Source organism: Pectinophora gossypiella, chromosome Z (genome assembly GCF_024362695.1).
Source record: "Pectinophora gossypiella chromosome Z, ilPecGoss1.1, whole genome shotgun sequence".
NCBI classification, from domain to species: Eukaryota; Metazoa; Arthropoda; class Insecta; order Lepidoptera; family Gelechiidae; genus Pectinophora; species Pectinophora gossypiella.
In genome coordinates, this window is record NC_065433.1 from 28142912 (window position 1) to 28156726 (window position 13815).

Below are 13815 nucleotides of genomic sequence, written 5' to 3' on the forward strand. Positions count from 1 at the left end.
CGTGAACAAGTAATAAGGGGCGCCCCTCAGGAACAGCATTCCAGCCAAGTTCAGAGCCTCATCACACGTGAGTCCGTTTCCCTTTTCCATCTTTTAAAGTGCTCACAACCCGACAAGGCAACCCTTTGGATTTACAGTCGTGAGCTATCGAAATCATTAACAATATTTATTTCTTTAAACAGCTCCCTTAGAGAGTCCCGACGACACAGATTATAAATAGCTATACTACCTGTGTGCCTTTCCTATATGCCAGGAAAAAGTTGCGATCTCAACTAAAATAACATAAATATTATACATCAAAAGGTTACAAATGGAACATTTATTATTTGAGGTGTAAAACGGCCGAGGCTGAGAGTGGGCCGGCGGCGGGAAAGAGGAGGTTTAATTTTCGTAAACTTTTGGGAATGTCAATGCGATTACTTTTACATCACTACTTTTTCTATTTTTGTTAGATTTTCAGAGGTTCAATACTTTAAGAGCTAGTACAAAGTTACAAGTTTAAATAGCTGATAATACTTATTGTATGCAGTAAAATATTTGCTACATAAAACATATACCCGCTATTATTATATTTGTACAAAATTTTCCTGTACCCAAAGGTTACCTGGAAGAAATTGCTGCATGAGCAATATGGCCGCCTGTTGTGCTTTTCTGTATATGTTGTCCTTATATCTGTATTTTGTGTCAATTTTGCTCAATAAAGCATTTTATCTATCTATAATTAAATTCATATAAATAAGTAAATCCTGTACAAATACAACAAAAAAATTAATGGAATTCAATTGAAGAGTAAGAGTTGATTCGTTAGTTGCGCGGGCGACGACTCTGCGACGACGCAGCGGCGGCAACGACGGCGAGACTATGAACAGGGAACACCTTGCACGATTTACGCGGTGGTGTCGCCTCACGCATGAATGGGATCGATAGAGGGGCCCGCTCCCCGCGAGGTCAACGACCGCGCGCCGCCCCCGCGTCTTACAGCTGGTGCTCAGAGCTGCCATCCCTGCGCGACCAATTAACAAAAATATGAAGGTCAAGGCTCGCCCAGGATGAACTGAACTAGTGCACTGACGAATACAAGCGGCCAGGCAGCCGAGCTGGAGGCGGCGGTGGCGTAGCGCTAACGACAGTCCGACGCGGAAGAATAAAGGTTCTAATATGTACTGACGCGAAGAAATTCGCGAGAGACGGCTCGGCTCCGGTGATGGATGGCGAGGCAACGTTTGACATTCTGATCGAGGTAAACACCCAGCATCCAGCTTTCTCGCGAACCGTAAATCAATCACGATGTCTAGCGATCTTGACATGCTTTCTGTTCTACTCCCAAGTCCGACAAGAGAGACGCAGTCTACTGACACTGCAATATTGATACGAAAAATGAATTCTATGTATAAAACTTTCACATTTAAATGCTTCGAGAAAAATATTTTGATTCACTTCGAACTGCAGCCTGGCTGGCAGGCGCGTGATTATCAAAAGTAAGTAATTCTTTGAATAACGTCTTTAGACGCCTGACATTATGTTCATTGTTTATATTTTTTACTTCGCACCGATCTGTTAATGCTTCTTCTTCTTATCGTATGGGTTGTGAGGTGGAATACCAACCTCATCAACCCTGGTGTCAGGGTTATTACTGAGCCGCCAAAGGCCCCTGACACGGCTCATGTAACGACTACATACTTGCATCAGTAAGTAGTAACGGGGACCAACGGCTTAACGTGCCTGCTCCAATAAGTAATAAGACATTTCAACTCAATTTTCGTGAGTAATTATTTTTTCTAAACTATGATCCCTGACGGTAGGAATCTCTAAATAGCGACTCCATTTCAATAGGTCGATTTAAGCCATTAGAAAAAGCTGCACTATTCTGTGACGGACAGATACACTACGCGTAAAAATATAACGTAGTTGTTAGTGTTCGTATTATGTGTCTGCCAATCACGGAGTTTATTCTCGGGATGTGATAGCCGAGGATTGATCTAGTTTTTGATCTAGTAGTAGAATAGTAAGTATGATAAATATAAATTTTATATCAGTGACTGATAATTAAGTATGTCGTCCTCTGTACCAGTTGCAGTGACCTTACCGGGTCCACGTTGATACTAGAATACCTACTTACTTCTGTATTTTTATAACACACAATTTGTACGAACACATGGTCGCATTTAAACATTTCTATTTCATATAATTTTGTCTGACATCAGAATGGTTACAATTAAGAAACTTCGGTAAAATATGGGCAACAAGTGTTACAGAGCCACTGCTGGCAAAACTTAACAAGTATCGACACCTATGTGTAAAAAGCTTATTTTTCATTCGAAATAGTAGTTGCGTATCACGAATCATGAGACGCCTCGCGAGGTGCCTGTAGGAGCTAGCGGCTGCAGGAGTCAAGCCACGGGCGGACTGACCGTCAACAGATAGTTACATCATCATCATCATCAGCCCGTTAACGTCCCCACTGCTGGGGCACGGGCCTTCCCTATGGATGGATAGGGAGATCGGGCCTTAAACCATCACGCGGGCCCAGTGCGGATTGATGGTTATTAACGACTGCTAATGCAGCCGGGTCAAACGGCTTAACGTGCCTTCCGAAGCACGGAGGAGCTCGAGATGAAAACTTTTTTTATGGTCACCCATCCTATGACCGGCCTTTGCGAAAGTTGCTTATATAAACTGCCTATATACGTCCCACTGCTGGGCACAGGCCTCCCCTCAATCAACCGAAGGGGGTATGGAGCATACTCCACCACGCTGCTCCACTGCGGGTTGGTGGAGGTGTTTTTACGGCTAATAGCCGGGACCAACGGCTTAACGTGCCCTCCGAAGCACGGAATCATCTTACTTTTTCGGTCAATCAGGTGATTCAAGCCTGAAAAGTCCTTACCAAACAAAGGACTGTCTCACAAAGTGATTTCGACAATATCCCCATCGGGAATCGAACCCGGACTTCCAGATTGTGAGCCTAACGCTCTAACCACTAGACCACGGAGGCTGTTAGGAGGCGAAAGTTGCTTAACTCCAACAATCGCAGACCGAGCGCGTTAACCGCTGCGACACCGAGCTCCTATATAGTTACAATCAAGTAAAAATTAAGAGTTTTCTCGGAATATTTAAACGTATTTGTTGTACAAGAGTGGAAAGTTACGTTTAATAAAAGTATTTACGAAGTAACGAATGCTACTCTCGCCATTCCATTTTAGCCCACTGAACGCAGCGCAGTGAAGTTAAATGAACAGCACGAGACAAAACAGATTTCCTCTCGTTAAACACTTCACCTCTCTAATTCTTTTTACATTTTTGGGTCACCAATGGATTATATTATACCACATGTAGGTAGTAATAAAACGAACTACATATTTTTGTCGCCTTTGATTTACATTAACAAAACCTCAAATTCAGTCAATTTCATTCCGGGTAAAAATTGGAACATCACGCCTGTATCCTCGAAGGGGTAGGCTGACTCACTCCTCATCAGCTATGTTTAAATCCCATGAAATAGAGGGCGAGCCTATTGCTATTAACCGGACACAAACCTTGGACGCCATGTGATATAATTATCAATGATCCAATGAAATGAAAGTCACAAACTCGAATAAAGAAAAATTTAACCACAAAATCTCAAAATAGAAACTAGCGAATAAATCATTTCCGAATGTGATTTTTCAAACAGACGCTTATGTGGTTTTCTCTTTAAAGCGACGATAAGTATAAAATTGAAAGCTAGGTACTTGTCTTACTAGTAAATAAAACGCACTTTTCTAGATTGTTTTTACGCAGGAATACTTGTAGTACCCTTCTCGAGCTGGAGGGGTGAAAAAAGTATTACACGTGACTTGCTACCATGGGGCACCGCAACTAGAGAACTTTAATTTTAATGAATATGTCGGAAAAGGAGATGTGCTATGGCTGTGGGCGGTAGGTAGGTACCTGACTCGTTGTGTCCCAGCGAGTGCAGATCCTGCTGGCTGCGCCGGCGCTGGCGGTACTCGGCGCGGTAGTCAGGCCAGCGCGCGCCTGCCGCCGCCGCGTTCAGGTACTCCTGTGACGAGAAGCGCGCTGCGCGCATCCAATCATCCGCGCCGCGCCCGCCCCCCGCTCCGGTCATCCCGGCCATCCCCGCCATGTCGCGGATCCCCACCATCCCCGCTTGGCTGCCGTACAGCGCGCGCGCCGCGAACTCCGCGCGCTCCAGCTCGAGCGCGCGGTGCGGGGAGTGCTCGTATGCGCGTGAGCCAAACTCGAAGTGTTGCTGCATGCGACTGCTGCGGAACACCTGCGGCGACGCGAACGGGTTCTTCTCGAGAGGGTTGTGCCTGGGTAGGGGGTAGTCAGGCTGCGCGAGCGCGGGATGCACGTGCGGCTCGATGCGCGGTCGCTCCCCCGCCGCTGCGCCGTCGCCGGGCCCGCCGCGCGCGGCCTCCTCGCACACTGTCTGCTGACCCGCCTCCGACATTCTTTCAGATTCTCTTCTTTACACCGACGTAAATAACATCAAAATAAGCAGTCTTAGCACTGACATTAATATAATTGACTACCAAATAGCTCGTATATAAAAAAGTCTCGTATTAACAGTTTGTAAACGTCTAAGTACAAACACTATAAATTACATTCACTCACTAGTTTTAGGAAAGTAATCACAACCAAATACACCAGCTACAAGGAATATTCAGTGGTTAAATTAGCAACGGCCCGCCCCGCCACCCGCGCCCCGCCACGACACGCCACGCACACCACGGAACACGCCGCGCACGACACGTACCTCACTTGTCCAAGTACTAAACGCAAAATAATTTTAAAATAGTACTGCCTTTTCATCATATTATTACGACGGATCTTCATTCGCTCATTCCAGGAGCGTAAAAACGAAGCTGGAAGCATGGAGATGCCGCTGCTGGTCAGAACGACCCAGATTCACACCTCAAGTTGTAATACATAGGAACTGATATGACCAACACAGACCAAGATGTGATGAATGATTGCAGTGACCAGTGTACATTTAGTTATCTTGACTTATGTGATCTGTGTCATCATCATCAATGGGCATTGCTGACATTAATTAGGTAGTTTTAGTATAAAAATCCATGTTTTCAACCTCCGAAAACCTCAAAAAATTACAAACATTGTTTGGACATTTTTATTGCTGTTTTGTATTTTTATTGCGAAGGACTAATTTTAACAAAAAATATTATAATTGTGAGAAAAGCTGTGTTTTCTTTTTCTAAATGCGTACGTAAGTATGTCATAAGAAATGAAGCTAACAGAGTCTGAAATAAAGATATATCGATCTGATAAAAGAGTGAACTCGATGTCACTGAGTTTCATCCAGAAAGGAATAGTTAAGATTCAGAATGGGTTCGAGGGTGGGGGGCGCAGCAGGGGCGCGGCGAGCGGCTTGGCGCGCCGCCCGTCGCCGTTCGCCTGGCTGCTACTGCACGCGCTACTGCCCACATGGAGTTCCTACTTATTTCATTCCAATATTCTGTTTACATAACAGTTCCTAAACACGATGTTTATGGGTAAATATTTTACTTTACATCTTCGTCCGGTGGATTAAAAGTTTTGTACTGTTTTGTTGTTGTAATTGTGTCAGAGATTTTGGTGTAAATATTAAACTGCACTCCTTGCTTATTAGATGTTCTTGAAATGGAAAAGATCAAAATGTTTATGAAAGTTTCAAATCATTTATTGAAACAGCAGCACACGGGGCTCGCATATGAAAGCAGGACACACATTGGAGGGAACACCCAATTCTATGCTATCAAGCAATCGATCATCACACTAATGAAGAGGGCAGAGCCACAAGTAATCAGCACACAAATAGCAGCCACTTCTGATGTAAGACGGAGCGTGATGCATCGCACGGGACCTAACGATCCGCCTCGGTATGCCCATCACATCAGATATGACAGAATCATTCTGTCGTGGCTTTACTGAATCATTTATGGTTTAGGCATTCTTGTGTAGACATGAGTCCAAAATCGACATCTCCAATCATCATAATATCACATTCAATCGTTACTTTTATAATAATCATCCTCATTATTTGTAGTCTCTCAAGACGTCTTGGTGCTTGAATATTTGTACCCGAATAATACATTAATTCCCTTTTGTTAGGTAAAATGACAGCCAGCATGCGTAATCCGTGGAAACGGAATTCCCTAGGGAAGTGCTGATGAACACCAAGCACTAATTCAATATTGACATTTATACCTTATTGCTTTTATACTGGACTGAGAACGTACCAACACACAGGATGCGTTCAACTTCATATCTCCCCAGGCGTGTCCCTTTAATCCACGTTCGTAACTGACCTTTGGTAACCAGATACGAATATTTTTTTTCTTGCTTGATAACCTGTCGTACGAGAGGACTTCAGGTTACCTTTTAATTACTTGTAGCTCTACCCACCCCATTAGGAATTACGAGCTGCTCGCTCGTAATGTACGCTTACGCTGCTCGCTTTGCACGAAGGGAACGACATCGTTGTGCGCGTGTGGTGTAAGGGGCAGCCTGTTTGTTTGTTTGTGTACAACGATGTGTGTGGCCACGTGCAGCAGCTTGGAAGGTTGGCACTGGAGGAATGGTCGATTTTTTACACCAACGATATCATCACGCTTATATCCCCGAAGGGGTAGGTGGAGGTGTATAGTATTATATACCCAGTCTTCGCCAGCTATAATTACGTACCATGATATCTTTAACTCGCAATTGATGTCTAGATCAGTGACTCTCAAAGATAGTTAACGTGTCTCTACGTTTCTATATGAAACGTGGCGTACGAACGTAAATACTTGAAATATTTTAATGGATATTACGCTTATATTTGGCTCACCTACTGTGGCATGGATGTCTATAGAATTAATAGTTTTTAAAGAAATTATGAAATTAATATTAACATTTCAAACGAAGATATAGAATATTTTCCAAAGTGCAGATGGCAGCAGTTAAAATATAGGTTGGCAGTTGTAGCAAGATTTGTGGATAAACTGATGAGGTCCCGGCCCCCGGCGGGCGGACGCGGCGCCGGGCGGCCGGGGCCGCATGCCAGCCTCGCTCCTGCTCAGTATAACATTCACACGAGACGCCGGCTAACTATCGCGGCTTACACTTTCGCACTAACAATCACTACTTATTTTATTTTACAGATTAAGTTAATTAGTGTAAGTCGATCAAGCGAGGATACGTGCCGGCGGAGGGCCCGGCGCCGGCCGGGGGCGGCGGGCGGCGGCCTACGGTGGCTTACTAGCACTAGCAGCAATGATATGTTTAGTGATCGTCGGCGCGCGAGCGGTCGCGGCCGGCGGCTGGGCGGGCGGGCGCCGACTGCCGCGCCGCCGCGCCCCGCCGGCCGACCACCGCCCCCCGCCCCCCGCCCCGGCTGCCGCGCACCGCCCCCCACCGACCTCAGCACGCCCCGCGCCCTCTCACCGGTTGCCTCTTACAACTTTACACTGACAATTCTACCGGATATGATTTTATGTCACAATGTGTATGTCAATAAGTCGCAATACGGTTGCTAGATTAAAATGGTGTTTATCTTCTTCTTCTATCGTGTGGGTTGTGAGGTGGATTATCAACCCCATCAACCATGGTGTCAGGTTTACTATTGAACCGCCAAAGGCCCCTGACATGGCTCATGTAACGACTACTTACTTACATCAGTAAGTAGTAACCGGCAGCAACAGCTTAACGTGTCTTCCGAAGCACGGATCATCTCACTTTCGGACGCACCTGATCAGCCTGTAATGGCCTAACCAAACTAGGGATCAAAGTGATTGTATTAATTTTATTTTGGGTATTTAATGATAATTATTTAATTATATTAGATAGAATAATATATATTTAACGGAACCGGCATAGAGGTTGATCCACACCGGTGGGTAGGCCGCCCATTGAACTAATTCTATTTCATGTGTGTGCAATAAAGTATACAGGGTGTTAGTGACATCGTAACGAAAAAAAAAATGGAACGCCTATTTGATTGTACTAAAAACGATGGTGGGTGTTTTTCTTGTCGCAAATGTCTAATTAAGATTTTCAATTTTTACTGTGCCGCAATGTAAGTCGAACAACGCGCCACACAGACGCTAAACCTACGCGCGGCTACGTTACGCGTGCGTAATACGATGTTGATATCTAGGTAGGAGTTTTCATTCTCTTGTATTTAGATGTTTAGTGGTTCAACGTTTAAAAATTGTTGAGTTTGTTGAAGTAGAACACCTACTACCACGATTTTTCACACATGGTACCTACCTACCAGTTATTAAAATGTTCCTAACTTATTAACAATAAAAACCCTACTCTTACCTTACCTTAATTGTTATTCCTTCGGATGAAGTATCTAGGTAGGTACCTACCCTAGAACATATCACGTCACGTAGGTATGCAACATCGCGTTTCCTCCGCGGTAGGTAGGTATCACACGCACTCACAAACACAAAACCTTGCTCTTTAATAACACATCAACAATCTTCCATACTTTTGCGCAGTAAATGGTGATCCATCATCATAGTCGGCACTACTCATTTACAGAATAAAACAAACACAAAACACTCACAACCACGAAAAAAAATATCCTCGAAAAACATCACGCGATTCGGCTGAACGTTAGCGCAAAGCATCAAAGGCGCCGACGACGCGCCGGCCGCGGCCGAGTCGAGCCGACGACTAGAAAGAGAGAGAGAAGTATGTTTATGGCGCAAGTGACAGAGAAAGAAATAGTATCTGTTCGGAATGCCTACTTTATTGGCGCGCGTTGCCCTTGACCCGTGCGCCGGCTATTCACCTGTGCATAGCTGAAGTTGTAGATACGTTATTATTATTATTGATGACATTGATAAAATTTAATAATTAGTAATTTTTATTTGTTTATTTTAAGTGTGGGTTCTATGCAGCTTAAAACACAATATGGGACTGAAAATATCTAAAATTTTTATGAATTTTGCGACAGGAAATTCTACTTGATACCTATCAACTCAAAGAAATACCTAGTATCTGTTCGTAATGCCTACTTTATTGGCGCGCGTTGCCCTTGATCCGTGCGGCTATTCACGGCCGAGTATTCATCAAGATAGATCAAACAAGCCCTAACTCGGAGGTCTTGCGTCCCAGGATCCTTTAATTATGTCTTAGAACCTTCTTGGCCTATGTGGTCCAGTGGTTGAGCGATGGGCTCATGATGTGGAGGGTCCGGGTTCCTATTCCGGTGGGGACATATCATAAAAATCTGTTTATAAGGCCGTTGGTTAGGACGTTACAGGTTGATCACCTGATTGTCCGAAAGTAAAATGATTTGTGCTTCGGAAGGCACGTTAAGCCATTGCTCCCGTCTACTACTTATGTAAGTAGGTACGTAGCCGTTACATGAATAGGTATTGTACACAGAACAGGATAGGTTTAATTAGTTCTTTACTGATGATTTAACAATGAGATTTAAAACCACGAATAACTTAGTACTTATTTACCTCGGTACCAACATGTAACAAGAAAAAATAAGGTCACTCCTCTTGGACAATTTTTTTCTTTGAACATGCCGACATTGCCTACGCGGCGGAGTTGCCGAACTATCGATAGGTAGATTATCAATTGTTGAACTTGAAAATTGTCTAAACTATCGAAAGTAGTGATAGTACATTTAGATCGATACTAGCGATAGTCGATAGTCTTGCTTTGTAACAATAATGGTAGGTATTGATATAAGAGATCTATCGATAGGTACCTACTATTGTTTTTTTTTAAACTAGGTACCTATCGATAGAATATCGATAGGCAACACTCTGGCGGAGTGTTCGCCCAATTCTAGACGCGACCTCGCTCGATTTTTGTGTAGCGAGGTTTTGCGTAGGTACTTACATACTGAGTTGGTGGATGATTGACGTAGTAAGTAACTAATTACCTAATCTGTGGTGGTTGTGTTAGTTGGTTGTTAGGTATTCTAATAACAACAAAGAATACAATTATTTACTGTTTCAACTGTTTTAGGTAGATAATGGCCCCGATTCCTATGAGTAAATGAATGAATAACCCGGCCGAATCAAAAAGGTATCTCGCTGGTATGCAAACCGTTTGACGTGTGCTATCAACTTAATTCTGTCGGTTGTTTTAGGTTTCTGCTTAAAATTGACGTGTTGTGTGAATTTTATGCCTGTCGATTATCCGTCCATTTAAGAATAAGAATAAAATAAATTTATAATTTACGATAGACAGAGAAAGAAATAGGATCGGTTCGTAGTGCCTACTTTGTAGGCTGCGCCGCCGCTGCGCCGCCGCCGCGCCGCTGCCGGAGTGCGGAGCGGGGCGTGCGGAGTGGGGCGTACGGAGCGGGGCGCACGGCGCGCGGTGCGTGTGGCCGTTGGCCCGTTCGAGCAGCTGATTACGGATACCGCAAAATTGTTGTCTCCATTACATTGAAAATTTTCAAAAATTTGTCATTATTGTTTTTTTTATTGAAATTTGGGTTCTATGCAGCTTAAAGCACAGTATGGAATTGAAAATAATTAAAAACAAAACTCAAAATTTCATGAATTTTGCGACGGAAAATTCCACTTGATATCAACTCGGAATCATGGCCTGAATCAACCCTCAAAGTTTTCGTTACGACGTCACTAACACCCTGTATGTTATGTTATAGATTAAAACTAGAAGAATTAAACATCAGTATTTGGCAAACAAGCGACGCGAGGACACGAGTACGAATGTACGTGCGTCTGGGGCCTGTTACGTCACTACGCACGTAGCAAAGTGTTACGCAGCCGGAGCCTGCTACGCTACGCCGTCTCTCAAACGTATTGTTTGACCACGTCTCCTGCAGGGTCATGACAACTACGCCGCGCACGTCACGAATTACGTCAAGGTTTTCGACCACTCAATAGCAGTCGTGCTAACATCTATTGGTCGAAGTCTTCGATATAACTGCGCGCGGCGCGTTTGCTCTGCCGCGAGGACTGATAGTAAATGAGAATGTGGCCTAAGGTGGTACATCTACCTAGACCACCGCTTATCTATCCAGTGATTTCTACAACTAAGCCAATGTACTAGGTACAACTATTTTATGAAATCGATCATTAAAATCAAAACCGTAAATGTTGTTATTTATAGATAAATAATAAATTAACTTTTAATGTCAGAGCAAGCGATGTCTATAGTGAGTAAAACAACGCAGGCGCGCGTCCGCGGCTGGCCGCCGTGGCGAGACAGCGGCTATGACGTCACGTGACAACGCTCTGCTCCCGCAGTACACAACCAGCGTGATAACCAGCGTTATTATATTACGTGCCTGTCAGACGAAGTGTTTCTGGAGCGAGGATATGAATCAGCGGCTGGCGCTTGTTGCCGCCGCCGTGCCGAGCCGCGCGGGGGGAGGGGGGATTGGTGTTGCCACCGGCACTCGCACCTGGGTTCTGTGACCGCGGACCTACGTACGATCATACCCCTCTTTCTTAAAGGTCATCAAAAACCACAGATATGTGCTCTGGTTATCTTCTTCACTCAATACGCACCGTTTGTGACCTAGTTATCTTTACTCTTATACGGAAGGCTCGGTTTGGTACGTTTGAATATATGCTGTATAAAATAAACAAGCAGCCACGCGGCGCGCCCTGGTCACATCGTGTTAGTCTCCAGTGTGACACCACTCGCACTTGGCAATGTTATTCTTACGTTCGTTTCATTTAGATTGACCTGCATACGCCTATTTGTCAGAAGCTGCATACTACCTTGCTGAATATTTTTATATTATTTTATGTTGGATCCAGTTGAAAATGAGCATTGTATGCGGTGATGCGTTATGTATGACGTCGTCAAAAATTCACTTCCATGGGGTGTCTGATTGCGCCGTGGGGAAGGCCCCTTAACCACTCATGATTAAAAGGGACAGCTCTCGAGTGTGAATATTTAAGTGTGTATGGTGCACGTACCTTTCCCGTGCAGGTGTTGTCTGTTTTCGGTGCCCTTGAGGCTCTCGGCCGTGTGCAGCAGCTCGTCCAGCTGCGGTTTCTTTTGCTCCAGCTCGCGCAGCACGCCCTGCAACGACAACACAGCTCAATCTCCACTCTATACGACACTATATCTACACACACCTCTATTTTTAATCAGGTAATTTATTTAATTAATTTAATATGCCCAAATACAAATACTTCGAGCCTCTCTTGATACTGCTGTTTTTTTGGGAATTAGTTTGGACGCTAAGCTACAATGGAGATCTCATATTGATAAGTAATCCGGCTCAAGGCGCAGCTCAGCAGCATTTGCGGTCAAAAAATAAACGTTTAATAACCGATGTAGAAACCGCGCCATTAGTTTACTTCCACAGCCTAATGTCGTACGGTATCTTGCTGTGGGCTCATGCTGCAGGACCCAAAACGTCACTTAGACATAAAATTAAAGAAATTTGTAATTTTAACTTTGGCATCACAATAATACACTTTCCTATAATATATGAATATGAAAATTTATTATATGTAAAAAAAAACATAGGTATAGGATCGTTTGGAAATAATAGTGATCGGCACTAAGCATAAACTTGCCTTACATGTGAGTTGACTGCATAAAATCACTAAATCTTTTATAGGGCAATGTATACGTTTTTGCAATGAGATTCCTATTGACATTCAGAATTAAACAGAGTACTTACTTTGTAAAAAAGGTTATTATTTGATTAGTGACTATCTAGAAGATGTGAATGCATGTAATTAGCTGTTGGGATCTTAAATTAGGTAGCCAAAATAATAAAATGTATAATAGTATTTAAAAAAAAGGTCTAGGGCCCTGTGCCAACGTTTTTCTTGCAGCTTCTCTTCCCCGGCTATACAAATTGTGAGAAGCTGCAGTAGTTTTTGGCGGGTGAGACGTTTGTTATGTAAAAAATTACGATTCAAAATATAAATATTGATACCTACAGAATAAAGATATTTTTGAATTTGAATTTGAGTCATTGACCGCAAAGGAGAAGACTTCTTAAATCCCTTGAATAAATAGTAAATTTTACCCACTTCATGGTCTGGTTAGCATTTTGCGAGAGATATGTAGTTTTATCTGAAAGTCAGTCGACACACTAATTAACGTTTCTAATCTAAATCAGCCTATGACGATCCCACTGGAAGACCTCCCCTTCTCCTTCCTTGTTTCGCATTTTCTAACTTTTAACTATTTTAAAAAGAGACCATGCCCGCATGTTGTTATAACCATCTAAGTAGAATTATAGAGGGGATATTCAACTATGATTCTGAGTTAATATCAAGTGTAATTTTCCTTCGCAAAAGTATGTAATTGAAAATAATGTAAAAAAAACATGAGTTTTCCGACAGAGAACTCCACTTGATATTAACTCAGTATTAGTTATATTCGTTGTTTGCATTGCGCAGTTACTGTTATATGCGCAAATGTCAAATCGCAATATTGCTATTTTAGATGAATTGCTTCGATGTGGCCTTTTGAACCCCCCTGATGTTGACGCATTACACGTACCATAAACAGCCTACATACGTCCCACTGCTGCGCACAGCGCCACAACGGCAGCAGTAGCTGTTGATGCACGACAAGACATAAATAAATAGCTAGCGAGGATCACTGCCGTGTAAGCGCGCGCTGCAGACCGTGTGCCGCGCTGCGGGCGGCGAGCCCGTGCCGCGGCCGCGACGTGGCCCACCGCCGTCTTTTTGATTTTACAACTTTTAGTAATAGTAGAACTGCTTTTTGTTGCTGTTATATTGAAAATAAACCTTGTAGTGACGTAAACATTATGGAAACGTGTAACTATTCTGCGTTTTATTATATTTCTACAATATGTATGTAGCTGTTGATTTTCCGAAAAAT

At 43.4% G+C, this 13815-nt stretch overlaps 1 protein-coding gene across 1 annotated transcript in view; it reads right to left on the bottom strand.

Annotated features, from left to right (window-relative positions):
• Nucleotides 1-13815, bottom strand: part of LOC126379770 (dystrophin, isoforms A/C/F/G/H-like) — a 321313-nt gene that overhangs the window by 269454 nt on the left and 38044 nt on the right. The window contains exon 29 of the mRNA XM_050028589.1: nt 11919-12024. Coding sequence (XP_049884546.1) covers nt 11919-12024 — 106 coding nt within the window. The remainder of the gene's footprint in view (nt 1-11918; nt 12025-13815) is intronic.